The sequence below is a fragment of the Camponotus floridanus genome, unplaced genomic scaffold, assembly GCF_003227725.1.
Source record: "Camponotus floridanus strain SB8 unplaced genomic scaffold, Cflo_v7.5 scaffold1, whole genome shotgun sequence".
Taxonomy (NCBI): Eukaryota; Metazoa; Arthropoda; class Insecta; order Hymenoptera; family Formicidae; genus Camponotus; species Camponotus floridanus.
The window spans coordinates 8,111,241-8,136,079 of NW_020229214.1; the positions used below are offsets into that span (position 1 = coordinate 8,111,241).

The 24,839-nt window shown below is 42.4% G+C and overlaps 1 protein-coding gene across 3 annotated transcripts in view; it reads right to left on the reverse strand.

Annotated features, from left to right (window-relative positions):
* Positions 1-24,839, reverse strand: part of LOC105251356 (BICD family-like cargo adapter 1) — a 29,086-nt gene extending 4,247 nt beyond the window's left edge. The window contains exons 1-3 of one of the 3 annotated variants that reach the window (XM_011258112.3): positions 24,377-24,839; positions 772-884; positions 367-515 (exon numbers count right to left, since the gene is read on the reverse strand). In XM_011258112.3, coding sequence (XP_011256414.1) covers positions 367-515; positions 772-884; positions 24,377-24,449 — 335 coding nt within the window. In that variant the 5' untranslated portion in view covers positions 24,450-24,839. Of the gene's footprint in view, positions 1-366; positions 516-771; positions 885-1,644; positions 1,842-18,549; positions 19,139-24,376 lie in introns of those variants that run through there. The other 2 variants (XM_025408459.1, XM_011258110.3) reach the window with 2 other exon arrangements.

The following is a 24,839-nucleotide window of genomic DNA, read 5'->3' on the forward strand; positions in this document are numbered from 1 at the left end:
GACTTTACATGAAGTGTAATTGTATCAGATGGTAATGAATTATGCATTTAGAAAGGTGAGCTTAGAACGGTTCACATGGTCGATACAATAAGAAACTGGTAAGATATAATAACAGATATCTCTCGCCGGTGCTTTTCAAACAATATTCTCCGCAGTACTTCCAGCAGAATATTTTATTTAGAATTTCAAACAGTATCTCTTGAATAAGTTTCAAACAGTATCTCGCTTTTTCTAGCTACAAATTCTTTTCGTCATTTTCTTTACCACTTAAAAGTGTTTCGCGTTTATTTATATAAGAGGAGCAACACTGAAAGAGGAAAAGAAAAGGGAAGCGAAGGAAGAGAAATATCCCGTCGAGATACCTACCTTTTGATCAATTTCTTATCGCTCGTGTTCTCGATCACCAGGTGATGATTCGCACGTTCCAGATCCTGCACGCTAACTTCCAACTGCTCGTAGACTTTCAACCGTGTATTGTTCACCTCCCTCAGAGCGGCGGTCTGTTTTTTCATATACTATAAACAGATAAAAGGACGAATACATATTTATCGTGTAACGTAATTTCGAGATTGAACGACACTGTCGATTGTCGTGATTTGAATTCTCTTACCGGTATGTATGATTGTCTTGTAAAAATAACATTTGTAAACATTTGTAAATGACTATTATCGGTTTAAATTATTTAACTATGCGGTTTGTGTGTTTCAGGTGATAATTAGCCTTCGAATTGTATAACAACTACACACAAATTACTGCGAGATGTATAGTCACCTCGATCTCCTGTGTTTGTTCCTCCACGGTAGCTTGATGCAGCTTGATGATGTTCTCCAGCTCCTTGTTCCGTTCCAACAGAGTTTTGCCGAGTTCCGCCGCCAATTGAAGATCTACGCAGAACGTAAGTCGCATTTTTATATACAAACATTTTTTTTATTTCGAATCAAAAAATATTTTCAACTCACACAACGGATATTCGATTTGTCCGAAAAATCTCTATACGCGAAGAAAATTGTAATTCTAAACAAATTGATGATAAAATATGTGTACCGAAAAATTTCACGGTACACCTTTGCACGATTCGGTTTATCGTATCGCTTCATGTCCATGAACTTGTTGAGAATACGAAAGAAATGTCTAATGTCAACGGAATTAAAATTGCCTTGGCTTGGCTCCGAATGACAATGAAGCGCGATAGTTGCAGGTTGTTGCTTCCCGAGCGAACGCTCCGGTTCGCGCTCCCTCATTCTGACACCGACCCAAGGGCCAAGGACCTTCGTAGCGAGCAAGCAACCGCGGTTACCGTTTACTCGTTTTCGCTGCGAAACGACCCGAGGAGTTCGCAGATGCGTCAAGTTGGGATAGAATCGCGATGGGACGCACAATCGCAAAATCGTCGGAGGTATTTACAGATTCGATTGATTTATACAAGAAAATAGATTCGTAGATGTAGCTGTTTCTATCGAGTTTGCGGTGTAAAGTAGAAATATTTTTTATCCTTCAGTCACACTAATCAAAATTTTTTACACAATGTCTCCTAATATTATCACTTGTTCTCTCCAGTGAACGTGTCTTTTTGGAATCACCCCCGATACGTGGACAACACCGTCAATTTTCTGCGCACTTGTTTTCCTTCTCGCGTTTACTTACTACTTTCGGAAGAGGAGACCTTAAGACTCTTGAGATACGCGAGCTCGATAGAATAATCCCAGCCCTCTAACGAGTTGGTTTGGGTCTGCGGGTCCCAGACCACGTCCACGCTCTGGCCGCTCATGGCTCGCTCGTGATGGGCCTGCCAGCTCCCGGACTCGTTGCCCCTTTCGCGACACACGCGCAACCGGTTCCTTCGAAGGCGGCCGGTCTTCTGCGGTTCCGCGGTAGCCAGCCCGATCCGAACGTCGTACGCGTTAATCCAACTCCCTCTCCTGTCTCGCTCTTGTCTCCCTTTCCCTCCCACCCTCGCGCTTCTGGGCCCGACTTGTGCCCCGTCTCTCTTCGTCCCGAAAGGGATCTCACTTTGTTGCCGGATAACCACTTTCCAGAAGTGGTTTTAAATTTTGGACAACGCGTCCGCGGTATGCGCGGTGATGTAAATTAGATCTACGGCCATTGACCTCCCTTGTGTACTTGTGTATGGAAAGTGGCGCTAACCGTAAACAAAAATGTTCATTCTGAACACACTCTGACAGAAAAATCAGTTCCTTCGTCCCCCCCTTTTTTTGGAAGCACTCGGTTCCCTGAACGCTCTCCAGGTATACTCTCACTTCGCGTGCGGGATCCTCTTCCTTTCCCTTATATCGCCTTTCTACGTGGCTCGTTTCCGTCGTTTGTGTGATAAGAGAAGGTGTCCCACTTGTATGGCTCACGCGCACGCTGGAGAAAATGGGGGCTGTAGGTTGACGATGAAGGGTGATTTGACGGGGAAGAGTCTTTCGCGGTCGCTTAAAGATTAAGAAAGATCAAGTTTTGTTCTATATTCGCGTTTTTCCGCCGACATCGAAACAACGCTACAAGATTTGCTCGGCTAAAAATAGCTCGAAGGATCAAAGGGTGACACGGAAATCTGGTCAAGACCAGCCATCCTCTTCCATTGTTCCATTGTTTTCGTGGGTGTAATATGAATTAATTGGAGTACGCGCGGCTACCGATGAAATAACAGTGATTAAGCCTCGCGGGTTGCTGTAAACGTTTAGTTACGTTGCGTTAATAGTTGACGGAACCTTGATCCACTTGAATATAATAGCAAACGCGACGGTTGGATATAATACTGGTAACAGAGAAGAGAACATGGGATGGAACATGAGAGTTTCATCCGATGTCACTTAACGCGTTTTCCTCGATGAACATTGAACATTAAACATAAGCTTTCATACACGTGTTTATTATGCACGTGCATATGCGATTCGAAGCTTTCACTTTGAATGTCACGCAGACTTGTTCGAGGGGATGAAGATGTTGCGGAAATGCGAGATAAATTTGAAAAAGCGACATTGATTTGACACTCGATCGTATGATTCGCGAATGTTTTTTATAAAAATTAAAAAATAACTAGAGCAAATTTTTTATATTTTATTACATTGCAAGAAATCGATTTTTTAAGAAGGAATTTGAATTTATAAAAATATTGCAATTTGTGAATAATTATTTTTATAATTTTGTAGTATTCTATTCGGTTGGATCTCTGCAAATTATCGTTTTTAATCTATAAAGTCTATAAAGTCTCGCGCTGTAACGATTTCCGAAAATATCGGCCCAGTAGCCTCGTTATTCAATCATGAAAAACGCACGTTATTATAAGACAATATAACGATCGACAAGCCAACAATCATCAAATTCTATTCTTTTCGCATTTGATGATTTGCCGTTACATCGACGTCTCGACTTAATGACATGGTCAGCGGTAAACCAACCGTTGCAATGGGAAATCGCACGAGCGATACACAAGGTTCATTTCACGTAAGCGACGACAGATTCATGACAGGTTCTGTTAAAATTTAAGTTAAATTAACGATTCGTAAAACGAGGTAATTCTCGAACGTTTAGCGAAGGAGATAAAACGCAAAATAAGGAAATTATGATATGAATCAGGTACTAGTTTTAGATCATTTATTTATTAAACATAATTTATGTGTATTTTTTTCCGTTAAATATTTTACATAATTTCCGTTGAATCTTTAGCAATTGCCACTTTTTCTTTCTTCACAATAACATATACTATAAGTAATCTACAAACAATGAAGTAATATATTATATAAATTAAAATATAAACTCTCTTGTTTAAAAGTTCATTAAAATATAATATTAAGATTGCAGTCTCAAGGCTTTTAGAATAGGAAGTGTATTAAATCTAACGGAAAAAAAATAATCTTTGCGGTTGTTTATTCTCTACCAATATTGTAGACATTGTTTTAACTGCGAAATGAACGCGTGTTGTGGCACACATTATTTAAAATGTATAGAAAATTAGAAAACAATTTTACTTTTATTAACATAAATAATTTATTAACATAAATATATTTATTATTTATTAACATAAATAATATTATTAATTTATTTCGATAAAAATAATAAGTATTAAACGATAATTAAATCGAACAAAATTATAAAGTATTCCTTACGATTAATTATACTCTCATAATTATTATTTTCATATTATTTGACACATTCTTCTGAGCAAAAATAATAATTTTTATTCCATTAATGATCCAAAATTAGTACTCTTATCCTCATACAGATATATACATTTAAGAGAAATAGACGTATACAGGAAATAATACTCTGCCTTTCATCACATTAATCACGAAATAAGCACCTCGCTTGAATCGGGTTCGCGAGGTCAGCGGCGGACGCGAGTAACAAGGCCCATCTTTTTCTCGTCATTACGTTCGCGGGACTTCATTATCCGGCGTGACTCGGGGGGACTTGATTCGCGGCGTAAATATCAGTCGTCAGCTGTCGGCGAATATCAGATGCGATTAACCCCCGCGGTTTCTCGAGCCGAAACGCGAGACGCCAGGAACTAACGATTCTCGATCTGTTACGTTCGTCGCCCATCGACGGTGAAAGTCACTTTTACGCCGATCCTTGTAAAATATGAAGGATATTGCGTAATGGCATTTAGTTTTTGAACGCCGCCGAGGCGTGGATAAATCACGCGTTCGAAACGGAAAGCACGATGAGAAAAAAAAAAGACCGATAAAAGAATCCCCTACGCGGGACAGAGTCCAAATGGAAGGATAAGCGCGAAACTCGTTTCGCGGGCGAGACCGACGTCTCGAATACACAAAACGGATAACAAAACGTGGCCAGGCAACGTCTCGCACTTTTCCTATGCGCCCGAAAGGTCAAGCCGGTGCACCTGCGCTCAAATCTCAATAACAATAGGCGGTTTTGTTCTCCTCCCCCGCTTCCCCTCCTCGTCCCTCTTCCCCGCTCCCTGTCGGTGGTCGATGAAGAGATTAATAACGTTTCGCCGGAACATTCTCAGGAGAAAGTACGACGGCGAGAGGGGTTTATAGATTCCATTCCGACTGACGTCGGGGTCGTCGGGTCGTAATATCCAGTCGAAATATCACGCCGATCGTTTTCCGTCTTTCGCGCGAAACCTGGAGCTCGAGTCCAACGGAGAGTGTTGCATTCTCGCAACTTTTGGTCCCGCCAAATGTCTGCGGATCGCGGATTGTTAGACGCCTCCGCCTACGCGTCTCGATTCCGATTCAAGCGGAACGAAGATTAGCTCCGGTCCCACCGCGCGATCCGACAGCAGTGTCGGTATTGCATTCGTGAGACGAAACGAGACGAACGAGGGACCAAAGGGGCACCAAAGAGAACTTCGTCGTTCTCTCGAGAAGCGATAATCGCCAGAAACGATTCAATCATCTCGTTGCCGGAGGTAGAGACTCGGAGGATTCGAGATGTACGGTCACTCCAGAGGCTTTCCTCGCCGACTTTCGCATTTCTCAGGTGATCGCTAATGCGATGATTAATTCGCGTGGGCGGAGGGAAGGCGAGCGTGACACGCGAGATGCTTGTCGAATGCCTGTCATCGCACAATATGCCATTCATGTGCGTATATCGCTCCCTCTCTTTCCCTCGCTTCTTTCGATATTCTGGTAACCAGCACTTTGTGGCTCCGGTCGAAACATTCCGCGAACGTGCTTTCCCATCATTGTTTCGCGCCGAACGTGAAATATTCGCGTCGTGCCCTGGATGAAAGTACGCGCCGGAAGAAAGTACGCGCGAAGCTGGTAGGCTTTTAATAAATTGAGACACGCTGGAGGAGGTGGGGACCCCGAGCCCACCGGTTCTGACGCTTCCGCTCTCGACCGTGTTACATGTGCGACCGTTTCAGGGAACGAGAAATCTTAAGGGATCGAATAAAGTGATGTAACCGAATAATTTATTCGCAATTACATTACGTTATCGCCGATAATAAAATACACCTGTTTGGAATGAGGAAAGGAATTTCGTAGAATCAACAAGCTGTCGGACTCGCAGGGGACTCGTTGATATCGCAATTTCGTTGCACAAAACAGAAGCTACGAGAGCCGAATGGAAACTCGAGATGGACGAGAGTATCCGTCCCCTCGATATTGTCTAACCGCACACTTTCCAGCTCTCTGACTTGAGTTTCAGCCGCGGGATATAACCGGTGTCTTGGAAAAACGTGCCTTGGCAGGGACTCGGAGACCGGGAGAGTCGAGGGCGAAAACCTTTTCGCTGTTTTCGCGGCTCTTAAGTACGAAAGTTTGCTCGAAATTGTTCTCAGCGACAACCGGTGCACCGGATGAACCTCTGTCGACGGTGTTACTGTCGCAGGAAGCGGAGAGAAAGTAAGTCTCGGGACTTTCGATCGCCGAAAGAACGATCGGCCTTGCCTATTTCACACATAATTACCGCCATTATGCCGCATTAAGACGTAACCGCCGATATTACCGCGTCCTTTGAACGATCAATCTCGCCTGGCGTCGGCGCTTTAATATCGATATTATATTGATCGAGCGAGTCGCTCTCGTATAACGCGCTAACCTGATTTTACGATGGAATTAACAGAGTTAGTAGAAGCAAAGAGACGCTAAACGGATGTTTAATATCCTCTAATCTATATACATAGGAATAGATCTTGTCTCGTTTCTTCAAGGCCGCAGTCGGCATCTCGTTCCGTCTCTGTTTCACCTTTGCTAATTGGGAAAAAACGGCGTCGAGTTAACGAGACGGGATCGCGACGAAAGCGAACGGGATTGTCCCGTGGTTTTTGCTTGGATTTTCACAATTTCACATCAGCCTTTTTCCGCTAATATCGCTCCGAGAACCGCGATTCAATTTTATTCGATACTCTAGTGGCTAAGTAAAGTTGCAACGCGACGAACCGATTTTATTTCTGAAAAATTCTCTTCAAAAATCATAGAAAAAGGAGAGACTTCGGACTTTGCGATTCCACGTTAATGTGGACATCCTGCGAGAAATTCTGGACTTTGCAAACTTTGCCCGGAAGGAAGAAAATTATTCACGAGAAAATGAATATTTACGTCGGTTTACGATACGAATTCTCTTGAATAAATTCACACTCTAAATTTTGAGGAGCCAATTTTGGAGACTCCAATTCCCTGGGAAGCGTGTTTGTACGATCGTAGGAAAGAAAGCGGTAAACAATTCTAAAGCGTAGTTTGATGCGAAAAAAAGGTAACGATACGAGGGAACCGGGCACAACATTAAAATGTTTAGGTGCCGTAAAATATAATCATCACGATAGTCATCTGAATACGATATGCTAATTTGATTTTCGCGTCCGAGTTAAAATTCGCGCGCGGTAATTAATGCGAGCGGATACCCCTAGTTTGTGCTTAAACGTTCGCAGGATGTCCTCTTATTCGCGACATTCTCCGGGTAGATTGTTACGTGTTGTAGCGGAAACTCTCCGTAAAAAAAAAAAAAGAACGACATATTTCGCGCCGTTTTACGAGTATGATTTAATCGTAAGATTTCTTGTTCCTTCTTTTTACGAGGGAAAATTGTCGAAGGAGAGGATAATGGGCGGAGCACTCGAGCAATATCTCGCGCAATTTGGCGCTTCGTTACGGTTGGAGGTCGACGAAATGTCTCGCAATAAGGAGAGAGAGCCTCGTTAGCGACGCCACATCCTCTTCGCACGACGAGACATCTTCCCACGACACGTCGCGATTGCGGAGGAATAATAACGTGCGTATAACGAGCCGTCTAGATCGCGGGCGATTGTTTTCTATTTTCTTTCGCCTTTTTTGTTCCTTTTTCCTCTCCCTCTCCTTCTTTCTCGCCGGTTTCCATCAACGCGACGTGTAACGTTCCATCCATCTCTGGTGCTGTCAGGAGGTCGATGGCGCGTAAAATCGAGTCAGTGTGCCAAACGTGATTTTCCAACCGTGCCCGGCTCCCGCCGCGCGTTCAGGCTGAATTCTTCGCGCTCGGTCTTTTACTTTCACAAAAATTCACGCAAATCTGCGTGGGATGCGCGCCGTGATGCATCTCGTGCCGGCCACATGCGAGCCATATGGGGCAAATGGAGTGTTTTAGCGTTTTAAAGCTTAAAATCGCGATTGGATTTTGCAGATTGTACATCGGGATTTACACACGTGCGATCATAATATTGTGCCAATCGGTATCGAATGTACATTTAAATCGGGCCCGTAATAGCAATCGATTCAATCACAAACCATATTGACGTTTATTTATTATTTACGAATAAAAAATATTACGGATGATCGAATCATAGGCAAATGTTGGAAAGGTTGGAAAAATTTTTTTCATTTTTTGACATTAAAAAATTAATTTCAAAGAATAAAAAATATTTCCTAGCTATCTAATATATTCTTGAAATATATAATTTTTATTATTGCAAAATTATTTAATAAATAGTAGCTTTGCTTTTTACAGTCTTCGCCTTCAAAAATAAGATTATTCGCATTTTTTAGAAATATGCTTATTTATGATGCTGAATATTTGAATTGAATATTTGATTTGACGAGCAACGGGATATTTGCATTTGAATATTTCTCTCGATGTTATCATCACATATGATGGGGGGGAAAATCGAGAGACTCATCGCGTGCGTGATAGTCGACGAAGATTACATACGAGTGACCGCATTGCGTGCGAAGATGCGCACGGTTAACGTATCATGAATAACGAGGAAGACGGGCAATAACAATCCCAGGAGTCATTGAATATGCGGATGTTGGAGCCGATTTTGCAAATGTGTACGCGCAACTTGAGAATCGCATCAGCATTTGAATAAAGAAAATATATCTGTGCAACAGATCGATGACCTTTGCGAGAAGTAATCGTCGGAATCGGCGAGGGATTAAGTAATTAGCCGCTTCTAATTACGACGATATAATGTGCGATGAAAAGGAAGCGATATCAGCATTGTCCGGAAACAGGGTTGGCAAAATTTCACAGTTTTTTTTAGGTAAAATTCATGTCAATGATAAAAACCTGGTTTTTTTGTTAAAAATAAATAGAAAACCTTTTCATCGATATTCATCAATTGAGACTATTTTTTTTATACTTTACGCTTTATCCATAAAATAAAATTCGTTAATTTAAATCCGTAAAATAAATCCATAAAATTAGGAATCGACGTATCAAATAAATTAATTTTTTGTCGGGTCTACATTGATAGTAAATTTTAATTCTTACAATTACATGTGTTTCTTATTAAACTAAAAATTAATATAAAATTTAGCAATCTTCCTATCTTCAAAGTTTTTCTTTAAAAAAATTCACACATTAATTCCAATAAAAAAATTTATATTAATTAATTTAGTTTTTTAAACTGTAGCGATTAATATGATTCATTAATTAAGACAAAATATTTTTCGCATAAAATTACATAAATATATCTTAGCGTTAGACATAGTTATTTTTATAAGTTCTATCAGTTTATTCCATTGAATAATGTCCGGAACGGTAAAAACCGAAACTTATCGTGATTTTCTCCATTCACTGAACTTTTCTGATTAACCCTGTTGGGAAGTGTAAATTGTTCTCGCGAAAATGACTTTGGTTTTCCATGAGGCGAGAAAGCGTTACCATTCCACGCGCGTAACGCGGTAGCCTGGATTTGTTCATTGAAATGTCGAGTTGATTGATTGACTATTTCACGACGCAATCCGAATTCGACGAATTTCGATCGAGCTCGATTAAACACGAGGTCAGCTTCGTCCTTATCTTGTAAAAACCTTCACTCAAAAAATGATCTCGCAACAATAGCTATAAAAAATTAATTGAGATAAATAATGTTTTACGTTTCAATCAATTTAAATGACGGAGGCAAAATTTATATCCAAACTGTTAGTGAAATTTCGAAAAAAAGTTTGTGATGTCTGTCCATGTTGAGGTTAATCATATTTATTATAAAGCTCGATTAGAAAAATTGTTTCTCGCAAAAATTATTTTAGTTGTAGTATCGAAACTCATATTCATTCAACTAATTAATATTCATCAATGGAATCTGAAAGGTATAAATTCTACATGTTACGAGTAATATTCTAGCAGATATAATACATATTCACGAGTAATGAAACATTTTAATTGTTACACCTAGAAATTTATCTACATCAGCCGAGACATTTTTCGAGTGTAATTAAAAAAATGAGAGAAATATTATTAAAACCAATTATTTATTGTGTATCCTGTGTTACGCGCGTGTTTGATTTTCATTCGCGCAACACAATCTTACGCGGTACGTCGAGCGTAACCTTCGTACGTATTACGAGATTTTTAATTCGCTCCACGTTCCTCGCGCTGACGTAATCGGCGATATATGCGCGTTCTTCGCATGACGGAGGCGGACGTGTGTGCGTATTCGTGTATCATGGGGGACATAAGAGAGAGGACAGGTAATTCGGAATCTCTCCTCAATCGCGCACGTGACGCAAAAATGTTGGCGCTCATCGTCGACGGACATCCCTGGACACTCGTGGATTCTCCTGGAAGTGGGTATCTGGGAAACGACACCGCGGGAATGCAATAAGCATACCGCATACCATACGTTCACCTGGTGAACGCCATTCGATAAGCGCCGCGAGAAAAGAAGGTACACACGCGGATAACAGTTAAACGGAGCGCGGTTATCGTATAAATAGTAACGAGGGAATTGTATTTGCGATACACGGAGAGCCCGAGAGAAGAGAGAGGCCCCATTTGATGAATGACAAACTGCTCGTTCCCTTCCGCGAGAAGGATTCCGCATGAGGTGGAATAATGGCATCGCCGCGGGTCAATGGAAGTGCACGGTCAACGAGAGAGGCAACCGGCCGGTGCATGCATTTGGGTCAGAGATTGCGGGGGAGGTGAGGAGAGGGATTCTAATGAGGCCACGCGAGGGTTAAGGAAGAGATCGTTCATTTACTCGGAAGACGAATGCGTGACGGATATCCGTATCTCTAAACTGCTCTTTCACTTTAGATGTCGATTTTCAATCCAATATCTACTCTGCAATCGGGTCATTTTGTTAATTATACATGTATATTAAACAGTTAATTATATATGTATATTAAACAGTTAATTATACATGTATATTAAACAGTTAATTATATATGTATATTAAACAGTTTTATGAATTATTTATATATTTATAGAAATTTTTTTATTTAATGTCATTTATAAATTTTATATACACAGATAAATTTGTAAATAATTTTCAGACTTGAATTGGATAAAAGTAAATTGAATTTTCAAAATAGAATATTTTTTTATTTTCAAAAATTTTCATGTATTAAAATTAGTTTAGTTAAAAAAATATAAAATAGAACTCACAATTTTAAAATAAATTTTCAGGAATTTTCAGAAATTAATTCCAGAAAATTGTTTATTTTCAGAAATTAAAGTTAGTTTATTTAAAAAAAATATAAAACAGAGCTCACAATTCTTAAATAAATATCCCTGCTTCTAAAATTCATAAATGAGAGAAAATTTCGACTCGGAGATCCAGTATGTTGTGGTATGTTATCCAGTATGTTATATCGTAAAATAATGTTCGCACCTCAAGAAGGACAATCGCGACGCAACGGAACATCCTCTTGCCATTTCTTTAGCTACAATAACATCGTGCTGGTTTATCGCACTTGTCGGCTTAAGAGACGAATAATTATGTGGGATATTACAAGTTTTATACACGCCAATCAACGCGACGCGCACCTGCATCGCACAACCGTACTTTCTACCATTACGATCTGTCTCTTTGCACGACTTCTCTCCTTCTCTCTCGCCAAGTTTAACCGCGCGTTATCGGCATTAAATAACTTTATCGGTATTGTAACGGTTACGTTACTCCGTGGCATGGAGAAAATATTTTTATGCGGCTATTTGATCGACCGATTAACAGAGTAATTTCTTGATTTATGTCTCGAAGAAAAATTTTATAAATATAATGTCCTAAACGGTATAGTTTACGAGTCAAAAGGTGCTCAATATTTAAAAAAATGAGATTTCAAAAAATGTACAATATTTTGATAAAAAATAAAATTAAACAAAATTATAAAAATCGTTGGAAATGATCATCTCCAACTGTGATACATGAATCTAGTTTCCTCCTCATTCATTGGCGAATACAAAAGGTGTATTACAAATTGTTTTGCATGATGCGATTCCTTAAATCTTGTAATAATAATTCTTACTTAAATCTTATAATATTTTCAATCAGAGTGTTATAAATAAAATGGCTCTAGGAAAAAAATATAAATATAAATATACGATGCAATAATACAAAAAATTGTCTCAATATTCTTCAAACTTTTTAACACCCTCCATCCTGCTTATAACATTATACATACAACTTTTCTTCTAGAAATAATTCGAGACATTTTTCACACATGTTTAGAAGCACCCTGTACATCTGTAATAAACGTGCGAGGCGAGTAACTCGAGGCGGGAACTCTGGAGCGTCTCGGAGCCTCTCCGTTCCAGGTCACGGAAATTCGCCGGCTATATCTCTCTACGCGAGGATAGGCATCTCTACGAGGCACCTCTCTCGGTCATCCCGAATGCACCGCGTTGAGTGTGCGCTGCACCTTGTACCGTTACCGGGCGTATAATCGCTCGACCGTACCGACAACCTGGCCGACGATCGGATTCGTGCCGACCGCGTGGCCTATCGCCGCTATTAAATGCAGCAGGTTCCGAGAATAATCGGCGGATCTCTATCTCTTCTCCCTTTCCTCTTTCTTCCCGTTTCTTTTTTTCGATCGATAAAGTTTTTGTGTCGCTCCAATCGAAATGATCGCGATATCCTCGCTTCGTTCTCACGGATAAGTGTATCGTATGCATGGGAGCTGCGCCGACTAATCGACGCGGGATCACCAAAGTGTTACACAGGAGAGTCCGTCGAGTTTTTAGCCGTTCGACCCCGGGGGGTCGAGAACGTGATCGCGGCGAGTCTTGCACGAGACGGAATCGCGCGCGTTCTCCGTTAAACGCTTCGATTAATCGACTCGTCCCGTCGACAGAAGCGGCCGACGAGTCCCAGATGAGGAAGCGATTTATCAGACTTTTCATGGATTTTAAATAGAAAGTGAGAGAAAAAAATTATTTTTCTAAAAAAAAAGACAACGCAGCGAGAAAAATAAGAACGCGTCGGGAATCCCTTGCGAAAAAATTACACACACAAGCTAGCGTTAATAAACGCTCATTTCGATAATCCTAGTAATTCCGTAAATCAACGACCGCGCGCGCTAGATAGACAGGACTTTATATAGATTGCTTTAGAATCGAGAGACGAGTATCTGCCTTTCTCTCTCTCTGCAGGAAGCAAACAACGTGTGGGAGAAAAAGAGATCCCCCTTCCTTTCCCTTGTATTTCCCCGAGGCAATAATTATAATCCAATCAGGCTCTCGTCAAAGAAGCACGTGCGGGCGACTTTCTTCGCGATTAGACAAATCTCCCCGCGCGCCCATTAATTGTCAAAACTCGAGCGGCCGTTTAATTAATGGCCGATCGATCGAAGAGTGAATGCACTTGACCAAAAGCCGATGCGAGTGTGTTCGAAACGTGACACGGGCACCGGTTCCGTTCTGTTTGGCCGCGACATTGGAAAGTTCGTGGACCGATGCCGATGCATTAACACGCAGAGCCGTGTTTTCTTTTCGCAAACTCTCTCTGTCTTTCTCTCTTTACATTTTCAATAACATCAGACACCGGAATTCCGGTTTAACGCGCAGGTGTCGCGGTGAGACTTAAACTATACGTTTGGGAAATATGTTCTTCCATTTTTACGACGCGCTTGTTTCTCGAGGAAAGCTACGAGGATTTAAGGATGTTTCGTACCTATTTCCAAAATATTGAGAATTTAATGAAAATTGTACAGAATGTCCTTACATATGTTTAGAATCTTCAGTACAATTTTTAAATAGATTAAAGCGTTCACAAGTTATAAGGATTTTAATTTGCACCGAATTAACATGTGTTCTTAGGGGAAACGTATAACCACGTCGATTCAAATGACAAACACACGTGGAAATAATATTCAGAATTTGTTTAAAATTTGTAAAAGTTTAGATACAGAGGAAATATTTGATCAAATAATATTATACAAGTACTAACTGGTTAAAAAGATATTAAATGTAATTCAATAAAGTTAGCCATGTATCTATCACAAGACGAAATTCTCTGCCAAAAGTTAATCATTTCGATTAACAAAATTCGTAATATTTCAGTAAAAACGCAATAAATATTAAAAAATACATCTCTGCACTGTAGCTAAGATCAAATTGCAATAGGGAGGTAAAGGGAGTTTATAAAATTCTCAAAAATGAGAATCTATATCTTGGTAAATACATCAAGTAAAACATATGCCTCGTGCACATTTAAATTTTCGCGAACAATTAAAAATTTACGCATTACCATCCGCGGTGGCTCTTATTCGCTAGTTTCTTATCGTGTTGTTTAAATACATATAGAGCCTAATTCCTTTCAAATTGTAATATTCACGCAATTTCTTACTGAAAATACACAAAAGTGGATATATTCGTCAATATTGATTTTCAGTTACTTTTTGCTGGGATTGTACATACAAAGTATTTTTAAACTTATACGTTTGGGAAACGTGTTCTTCCGTTTTTATAACGCGCTTGTTTCTCGAGAAATGCTACGCGGATTTAATAGAAGGCAGTCCTCTTTCAATGCGCGTCGTGTTTTTTTGTTTTCCTCTTTTCTTCTAATAAACTAGATTATGTATTTTCTACATTCAGTTTAATCTTCGATACGTGCACGGTTTTGTTCTCCCAGCAACATCCGCCGACAGTCGAAAGTATATATAACGCGAGAGTCGATTTTGATCAACGATCGGAGCCCTTTTGAAGACTGGACCGCCTGCTCCTTTCACCGTGAATAGCATGAAAGTCACAATTCGTTATCAATATCCCTATCGGTATCATTCGATTAATTATAATCCGAATGCCGAAGATGACGTACAATTTTAATACTTTCTAGTGAAAGGATTCGTATGCCAATATTAAAAAACGATTCGACAATCTTTGCAGCCCCTTATTAGGGTAAAAACAGCCTTATCAGAACGGCTTTCACCCGCAAGAACGACTGGATCTAGTCTGATGAAAAACGTGAAGCGATGTGGCATAAATGGAATCGGACTTGCGTATCGCGGATTGAAATTAATCAGGAAGCGCGTCGACGATTAACACGGATGAAAGAGGTAATCGATCGATAACGGGAAGAATGTCAGACATCGTTTCTCCGACAAGCGATAGGACTTGATTCTCGCTTGAGCTGTTTCCAATGACGGGCGATCTCGAGGCTGCTCTGTAATTTATGTATTTACTGAGATCCTATGGCGAAAAAAAGTTCCATCTATCTGTTTGCGCGCAAAAGTCAACAAAAGATTGCAACGCATAAGCAAGCGTGTATAATATTTTGATTGCAGGCGACGCGCGACGAGAAAGTCCGATTTCCTTTCTCGTGTCCCAGGATTCTTTCGCTGTTCGACAACAATAGAATTATTCTTATAACCAGTTATTGAGATATCGACGGAGGAGCTGATCGAAACATCGATGTCATGATTAATAATAACGCAGATATTGTCTTATTTCTCTAGGTACGTTCTCATCAAATATCCAGCGTACAAAGTGACTCGTTCACGTAAAGCGATTTGTATCGGCTCGATCGGAGATTGCTATTTTTATCCCAACATTACCATTTAAAAAGATCGCTGATGGTTAAAATACGAAGAAGGTTCGCTCGAATAAATCAATGTCCGCGATAGCATAAAGTATTGAAATTCAGCGGGACAAAACGTTAGCGAACCGTCCTTTTCAGACTTAACCGCGTCTCGCTCGCATAATCGCCGATCTAAATATAGCATAGAAGGGGGAAATACATTACAATAACGCGGTGTTTCTCCCCTTTTTGTTTTCCGATACTCCCTTCACCCCCCGAGACTTTATCGTTGGACTCTCGTCGGGTCAGAATCCACTGCATTAAGGCGATCGATGCGCGATGTGTATGGGAAATGGCAGGCAGGGTTTCATGGCAACCATTTCACCCTTTGGGATGACGAACCCTTCAATTTCAAAGACCCGGTCGTTCTTTTAAACATGATTCTTAAACACGATGTCTCTTCATTAGCGACTAGTAAAAAAACATCGCGTATTTTAAAATGTTAATAAACGGTACGCCTTTTACTCTCTCCCTAATTAGCATCCCAGTCAAGCTGAAATATTCCAATATGACTAGCCGCTAGCGTGCTAGTGATTAGTAAAAAAACACATCATCGTGTTTCACGACAACCATTTCACCCTTCGAGGTGATCAACCCTTGAATTTCAAAGATCCGATTCACCCAGGTGTCGTCAAACGCGATTCGCGCGATTCTTTATCATTAGCAACTAGTAAAAGAGCATCTCAAGTGCGTCTCAAAACACCAGCATTTTACTCTCTCTAATTAGCATTCCAGTCAAGTTGAAGAAATATCGCAGCTTTACTAGCTGCTGGCGTGCTAGCAAAGGCCGATAAAAAGGCGGCGTGCGAAGCACGCCTTAGATACGCCCATCTCTTTTTTGAGAATTTACATGGCGGTGAATTTAGCGCGTTGTTCTCGGTTCCGGAGCGCGTTGCAATTATCGATTAATCGTCTGTCACTACCGCGAGCGCCCAAGTCGGTCGCGCATTATCCGCGCGGCCCACATACATTGCATTTTTTACGAGCGAGCAGCCTGCATGAGCGAGTGCCCCGAGCGTGGATCGTAAATATGCGCAACCGTCCGTCGTTTCTTCGCCGGCGATATTAGGCACGCCAGTCTCTCCTCGGGAAGGAGCAACCAGAACGCGACCGGCAATGGCGCGAGTCGTTTGCATAAATCATCGCGCTTTATTTATTTTGCTCGCTCTCCATTATACGCGCGCTCTATTACAACGGACGATTTTTAATCGTTTTAATGGCTTAATATCGTACGCGGAGACGAACGAAATATCCCCGAGCGAGATTAGCCTCGAGAGCGACGATAATCGTGGGTGCGGCCGATCGGTTTATTAATTAATTCATTAATCGCTCGAATTTGTACTTTTTTTCAAATTGATACGCGCTTGATCTTTTTTATTTATTTATTTATTTTTTTTTTGACACCTCCTTGCGAACTGTCGGTAATCTCTTTCCGCCAAATTGTGCGTTTACGTCCTTTTCACCTGTATAACGCAGCGCCCGACTTGCTCGAGGGACCGCTCTCTGCGCAGACTCTACGATCTAAAATATACTCCTGCCGATCAATATCCGTAAAAGTCGTTACACGCCGGATTTTTTCGAGAAATATCGCGTTGAATGCGTCCCATTGCGTCGCGCAAAATTAAGGAGAGAAGATAATGTAACGATATTTGCCATCTTCAAAATTACAGATTTAATCTCAATTCCAAAGATGAGAAGTAAAAATTTTATTAAACTCTATAAAAATTCTATTAGACTCCGATGGGAAGTGTCTCAAGTGCCCAGTAGTTATCGGACAAATCATCGCTCGCTGACTGATTAAGCGGCAATTGGTGATGAAAATAACTAAGGTCGCACTCGTGGCGATAAAATGCAATCGTCGTTTATCGCGGTTTCTCTCTCTGTCTCTCTCTCTCTCTTTCCTCTCTATCTATCTCTTATCGAGACGCCGTAATCGAAGAGAACATGGTATTATTTTTGAAAAATGTTGCACGCATATTTTTTATTTATTTATTAATATCACGTATATTCGATATACTTGAAAAAACTTAAAAATACAAAAATAATATAATATCGATCCCGGAAAAAAAAACTACCTCCAGTAAGCCCTTCGACGATATTCGAGACGCTTCAATGAAGATGCGACGACGGAGGAATACTTTCAAGAGCCCCCCCGATGCTTTCCGCTCGCGATGCCCACCCGGACAACGGGTGCGCGTATTGCGCGACAAATCGATGAGTCATGCCATCTCGACTACGGTCGTTTTGCCCTGATGTAACACGCGAGGCCTGGCGTTTCACGTTTCCGACGCGAAAGAGACGACGCGTGGTTCGACATCGACGGAGCGGCTTGCGCAAAATTTCGTGCAATCGCTGAATATGTAATTTTTATCTCGTAACGAACGGCATTTTGTCACGTAAGAACCCGGAGCCGATTACAAGTGCGCGCGTCAGCTGATTTGCACTCGCATTTCAATAAAACGCGAACTTTGAGCCCGCGCCGATCGTGCGCGGCCTTGTGTTTCGAATGATTAATTACATTTTCAAACGACTCTCGCGCAGCCTCATCGATCCGTCCCGCCGGGCATCTCTCGAGATCGACCTCGAAAAACGACTCTCGCAATTTTGACGCCGGTTGCACCTGCGCATCTTTCGCGAGGCAGCTGCGGCCTTGACATCAACGGACCGCGATGCTCGGACTCGCGAACAATCGATGTCTCCACCACTACTATATCTCGCTCGTTTGTCTCTCTCTCAGCGCAGATACAAATTTATAGCAACATCGGCGCGGTATCGATCTCCTCCGCGAGTCCGACGCATGCATGTCCGCGCAAACCCCCCGCGAAAGGCGGGGGGACCTGCAGATTTACCCTGGAGCATGTTGTGGTCGGCGTCCTCGTCCGCGTGGAAGCGAACGCCGTCGATGGAGGAGGACAGCAGGCTCATCTTCCCGGCGACGTTCCGGCCGGCGCTTCGTCGGATCCTGGACCGAGCCGAGCGGCAACAACGATGACGACGGGGCCCGACGCGGAGAGGAGGGCCACCTGGCCCGCGGGCGCTATTGGCGCGCGCTCGCCGCGAGTCCGCTGGACGAGCCAATCCCGGCGAGGGAAGCCTCGGCAACGAGGGGCCTCACGGGCCTCGGCGAGCTCGCGAGAAGCCGCCGGCCATGGGCCGCCGACTCCGAAACGTCACTTTCTCCCGGCGACGAGTTACCACTCCCCGAGCCGCCACCGCGTCTCTCGCTTCTCAGGATCGTATCCCGCTGTTGTCGCTGAACCAGGCGGCCCGGAGGATCCACCTCCGCGTCGAGCTTCCCTTCCGGAGCGGCTCCTCTTTCGCGCACCCACGATTACGACGACGACGGCGTCTTGACAAAGTCGACTCGCACGCGGTCGTCTCCGGCGTTGTCACTCCGCCTGACTAACGGACACCGCCGACTGCCACTGCCCCGCGTCCAGCCGAGCGTCCCGCACCGCGCGTTTTGCCGCGAGACACGCGACGGCGCATGACACGCGACGACGAGCAGCGATCAATACCGGCCGCCTCGTCGGCGTCTGCGCCATCGCGTCACCGATGCGAAGTGGAGGACGGGTCCCCGATGTCGGACCCCGACATTAATGACTCGCGAGAGCGATTAGCTTCGCGCCTCGAAAAAATCCTCGAAATGTCGACGCAAGCAGTGGATTCGCCTCGAGAGAATTTCTCGAGTGACCGAGCAGAGTCCGAGGAAGTAGGTTATTCCGTTGACGCGGATGTTGCGTTTTCTTCTCCCGGCGACGATAAGAACCGCGCGGAGAAATTATGACGTTTGACGCGATAAAGAAGTTCTGTCGCTCGGAGCGATGATGAAATGACGGAGATGTAAAAATGTAGGACATTTCGCGATGTATTGCGTCGATTTGTTGTTATGTATGTGCCTCGTCGCTTCGTTGTGGCATAATTAATAAGCGAAGTTACGCGCTAATCCGTTTCTCCTCGTTGCTCTGAAATATTTCTCCCGTTACGCGCCTTAATTCCCGTATAACGTACGCAAACCTACGTAATCCAAAATCGGAGAAAGTCGGATTTATCATTGTTTACAATGTTTCGCACGATACGCACAACGCACACACGTATATGATTTAAGATTCCCGTTTCATCGCTCCATTCCACCTGTACCTTGCGTTGCGCAATAGCGTGTTGATTCTAATATAATGTAAAATAATCCTAAAACGTATCGAGAATACAGATGTGGAGAAACTATTTTTTTTACTAGTAGGAGAAAACGTTAAATAAATTTGTTTTTTTTTTTAATATTTTTTTAAATAATTTTCTTTTTATATTTTTTGTTAATATAATGAAAAAATATTCTGTTTAAAGTTTTTATATTTTTATCTCTCTAGTAATTTTAATAGAGTAATAAGATTTTTTGGTAAATTAAATTGCACAATATTGATTCAAATAATGTTTAGGTAGATGCAAAACAAAAATTTGTACAGAACATTTAATTGCAAATTATCCGAATTATGTTTGATATCATTTTAATTGTAAAAATCTTAATAATTAAAAAAAAAATTAAAATTTCCACGAAAAAACAAAATAAACAACAAAAGGAAAATTTAGTTCACAAGATGCTTGTACTCGTGAAATGAATGGAAGAAAGGTAGAAAGTAAAGATATGTATTAAAAATACACATATGTAAAGAAAAAAAAACAAGATACTGGAAAAAATACTTTTTGTCTTTTAAAAAAAAAAAATGATATATTTTATAATGAAACATTTATTTTTTCCATTTACACCTCTAATTGAAAATGCTCAGAAATCTCAATGACATTTCACCATCACGCTACAATGCGATGGAGGGGGTGGGAAAATGGCATTTATGACTATACTTTTGCACATCACCTAGCTATGTCTTTGAAGAATGAAATAAGCGCGATTGGCCAGAATTAAATATCTATAATGGAGTATCGAATTTCCATACTTGGGAACGATCGAACCGACAGTTTTCATCCCGACGTCTTCGACATATCGTCGCGCTTTGCGCGTGCATTCATGCGCGCGTGCATACGAGAGCGTGTCCGTTTCCGACCTAGCATAATACTCGGCGGAATAATTCACCTGTCCCGTTACGCTAAACGGGATAAATCGTCTCGTTATACACCGGGCGGATGTTACGTTCGCGGCGCCGCGCCTAATTCCGGACACCTGGGCGGCTCGCCTTTCCCTCCTCTCCCCGATCGTCTCGGGGAGAGAGCCGATCAATTTTCCGCGCGATTTACCTCCTCGCGACACCTGTCAAAACACTCATCCGTCTCTGGCATTCTTTTTCGAAAGTCCAGCCGGACTAAAACGGACGACGATATTTTCTCGCGTGATTTCCGCGCGCGTCTTAAAAATCGACTTTCCAACTCCGTAAGAAACATATATCGCCGCGACAGGTATAATTTTGCGCGTTAACGGTTTCGCGCGGTTCTATTCCCCGTTCGGCGAGATAACCCGCGCGATAACTCGTGATTAACGCGCGGCTTATAAATAATTAGCGATCGTCATCGCTGGCGCGTTTGCGAGCAAACGTGAAAAAAATCGGGAGGGAGAAAAAATAGAAGCCGTCGCGATCCTTTAACGCCAAAGACTCGACGGGGAACGGTAATTGATCGTACCTCTACGGAAACTCGTTTTCAGAACCTTCTCCGAACCTATCACCGATATATCAAAGTAATGGGGTATATTTATACGCTCGTCGTAAAAAAGAATTCATTCAACAATCCGGCGTCGGAGACAAATTTCTCGCGTGACATTTTTTTCACCGAGAGAGGACATTCTGAATTTTTCGCGACGAGGAGAAAGGCGAGTTCCCCCCTAATTACTGGTCGACCTCCGGTAGGATGATCCATAATTGGCACCCATCGGTCGCTTCCGGAGAGTCGAAATTATTATCCCAGCCCAATTTCACCCCGATAACATGAAGTTCCCTCTTGGAATCAGATCGAGCGGAGCAGGTTTCCACGTTCAATCGTCATCGATAAGAGTATCTCGCAGATTCTCGTGGCCTCATCTTTTACAAGCATGGGCGGGATGCTGGCAACTGATATTTACCCGGTTCCTCAAATAAAGGTGATTACAAGTTTTCGCGGGCGTATACCATTTTGCGATATATAATGAAAAAGAGAGAGTTTTATTCGGGAAAAATTGGCGCCAAAAGTAAAATGTCCCTCGCGTTATCGTATTGATGATATATAATCAAGACACAATGCTTGCCTTGAGAATCGCGCGTGCTCTACTTTCGCGATTTTTCCAGAGGGATCCAAGATACCTCTTCCCTTCCGAATACGTGACTGCTCCTCGCAAAGATACGACAAAGAACCCGCGTTCTCTTCCTGTTATTAGTAGAAATTACTATTCCGGAGGGAGCTAATATCGGCGCGCATGGCTCGATTGCCGATCTCCAGGGATCAGATAAGACAATTAGGATTGCGATAGGAACGAAAGAGAATTCCACTTACGAGAAGTCGTTTTATTTGTCTCGGAAATTACACGCTTCCCCCTCCTCGTCTCCCTCTCCCCTCCCCCCTCTTGTAGATATTAGAAACTCGATCGAACGGGAGAATGGCAAGCATCTCGACGATGCAGATCGAGAGACGAGATTGTTTCTTTCGTCAATTCCGGATAAGAGGATAGCATACATTAGTCGATTGCTCGTATTTCCATCTCGCTCGCGGTCTAAGTGAATTAATCCTCATTCGCTCGGCGCACGCGGCGAGAGTCGCGGAAAAGTCGGCCTTCCGTTTCTGCGGTTAGAAAACGATCAGCGCGATTTCACGCGACCGCCACCGATCTCGCGAGATACGCAGGATACTCACGTCGCGTCTCACCTCTCGGCGACCTCTCGTGACCACGGAGATCGGGGACTCTTTTTTTCCCGGCAAGAGGATCGCGCTCTGGAAAGTTTCCAATTTGCCCGGAGAAAATCGGCATCTCCCGTTAAGCGATGCGTCGCGATACACGTCGTCTCGTTCGGTATGCGAGACTAATCGACGTTGCGAGGCTGCTTCTAACGACCCGTTGCGAACCGATACCGTAACGTTGTTTGTCGCGCCGTTACGCTCGCGAGTTTCTTTACCCGAGTTGATGTACTCTGTATCGGTACCTTTGTATCGCTGCCTCATCTGGAGCATTCTTTAGATTCGATCGCGTCCGTGCGCGAAGGAGCTCGATGTCAAAGCGATGCGACTAACGGCAAGAAATATCAATTTCTCATTTTCAGAATCGAGTGCCGGTCCCCATATTTGATCGATCCATGTTTGAATTCTACGTCATGAGCGACGTCACTTAATTCAAACAAATGATCCATCACAAGATCCAAATTTAAAGGTGATTCATCGTGAAATCACGCGAAAGGTTGATCGTTATTGATTAAAAAAGTACGTTAATAACACGCGTGAAATTTGATGAATCCGAGGCGGAGTCTTCGTTAATGTCGATCAGCTGATCATTCCATCTGTCAAAAGCTCGCCGGATTAGTCGTTTAAAGTTCGTTCACGATTTGAAAATTTCAAAAATTGAAAGAGTGACATTTCGAAAGAGATCCTTTTCTCGTAATATTTTTTGTATTAATTATATATTTATTATTATAATTATATACGATTATATTATATTTAATTATACATTATATATTATTTTATATATTATTTAATTATACGTTATATATTATTTTATATAATTACATATCAATTACTAATTTATATTTTATTTCAAGTGAAATGGAAATGTTTTTAAATAAAATGACAGGTTTAGGAAAAGTTGTAGATATCTCTTTCTTCCATGAAATAAAAAAAAAACACGAGAAAGATGAACGAAATACGTTGTAGAAATTTCACTTTCACGCGCGATAATGCACGCGAGCGAAAATGAGAATTGTCGATGCAGGAACATCTTGGCTTTAATAACAGGCCTTATGTAATAGCGCGTAAGCGCGACGCGCATAATTTTCCTGACATGTCCAACGTGTGTAATGTGTCTTTTATCGCACGCACGCGCGTAATAGACGAGATTTCGAGATCGAGATGCCAGCAGTCGCGAGGATCATTTCAATCTCGTCGACTCGCGAGGACTCTTGTAACTTCTTTTTCTCTTTTCTTTCCGCGCCAAGAGAAGTAAGAATGGAAATCCCTGAGCTAGTTGAGTCTAGCTTGACCGGTCGTATCGCATCGCTGCGTTTACAGCGTGAAATTCCTTGCGCGAACAACGCAACGGATCCTCCTCCTATTAATCGGGAAGAAAGTTACGAGGCTCCGGCGAGCATCAACGTTCGGATCCGTCCAATAAATTCTTGCTTAAATAAATTCCGCTTCTATTTTTCTCTGTTTGCGACGATTATACAACTCTCGTGAATTCTAAACATGACGAGAGAGCGCATTGACAGGTATATTTACTTAGCACGTACCCTTCTCTTTGTCAGGAACGCAACTTGCATTTCGTAAAACGCGATTGAGCGAAGTCAATTTATTCAGCGACACTCGCGTTGACCTAAAGTGTCACGAGGCGTTTGTGTGCGTAATCTCTTTCGTAACGAATATTAGCAGAGGGACACTCGTAGCTCGATAACAACATTTCACCTTTGAAACATGAGATTAGCGATTATTTTAGAAACCGATCGGCTCGACTTTGATGAAACATCGCTAATATTTTACGCAAGATTGCGGAAGACTCACCGCTTTGCGTCCAAGTGTCGGTGTCATAGCAGAGCGTGGACCAGTCGTCCTCCAGGTCCCGGGAAGTCGCCATGGCCGATGATCGAAGTTGTCGTCGTCCTCGTCTTGCCCTTCTCCTCGAGATTTATCTCCGATCGCGAGGAACCGCCGGTGAATCGGTACGAACGCAAGGCACCTTCCACCCCCGTCTTCTCTCTCGCAAAGATCCTTGTCACGGTGAGATCCTTACCAAGGTGCGCGGAAAAATCGCCGGCGATTTTGCACAAGATCGCATGAGGATTTGATCGGAGATCGACGCCCGGATGATCGATGTACGTAATCGAAAAACGGAAAACTCTGTAGAGGAACGCGCGATAGACACCGGTCCTCTCGATTACAATCGCGACGCGACGTAAGGTAAGGACACGAGTCTAAGCTGGAGCACACACGGGCGTCAAAGTAAGCGCCGCGACAAACCCGGTCC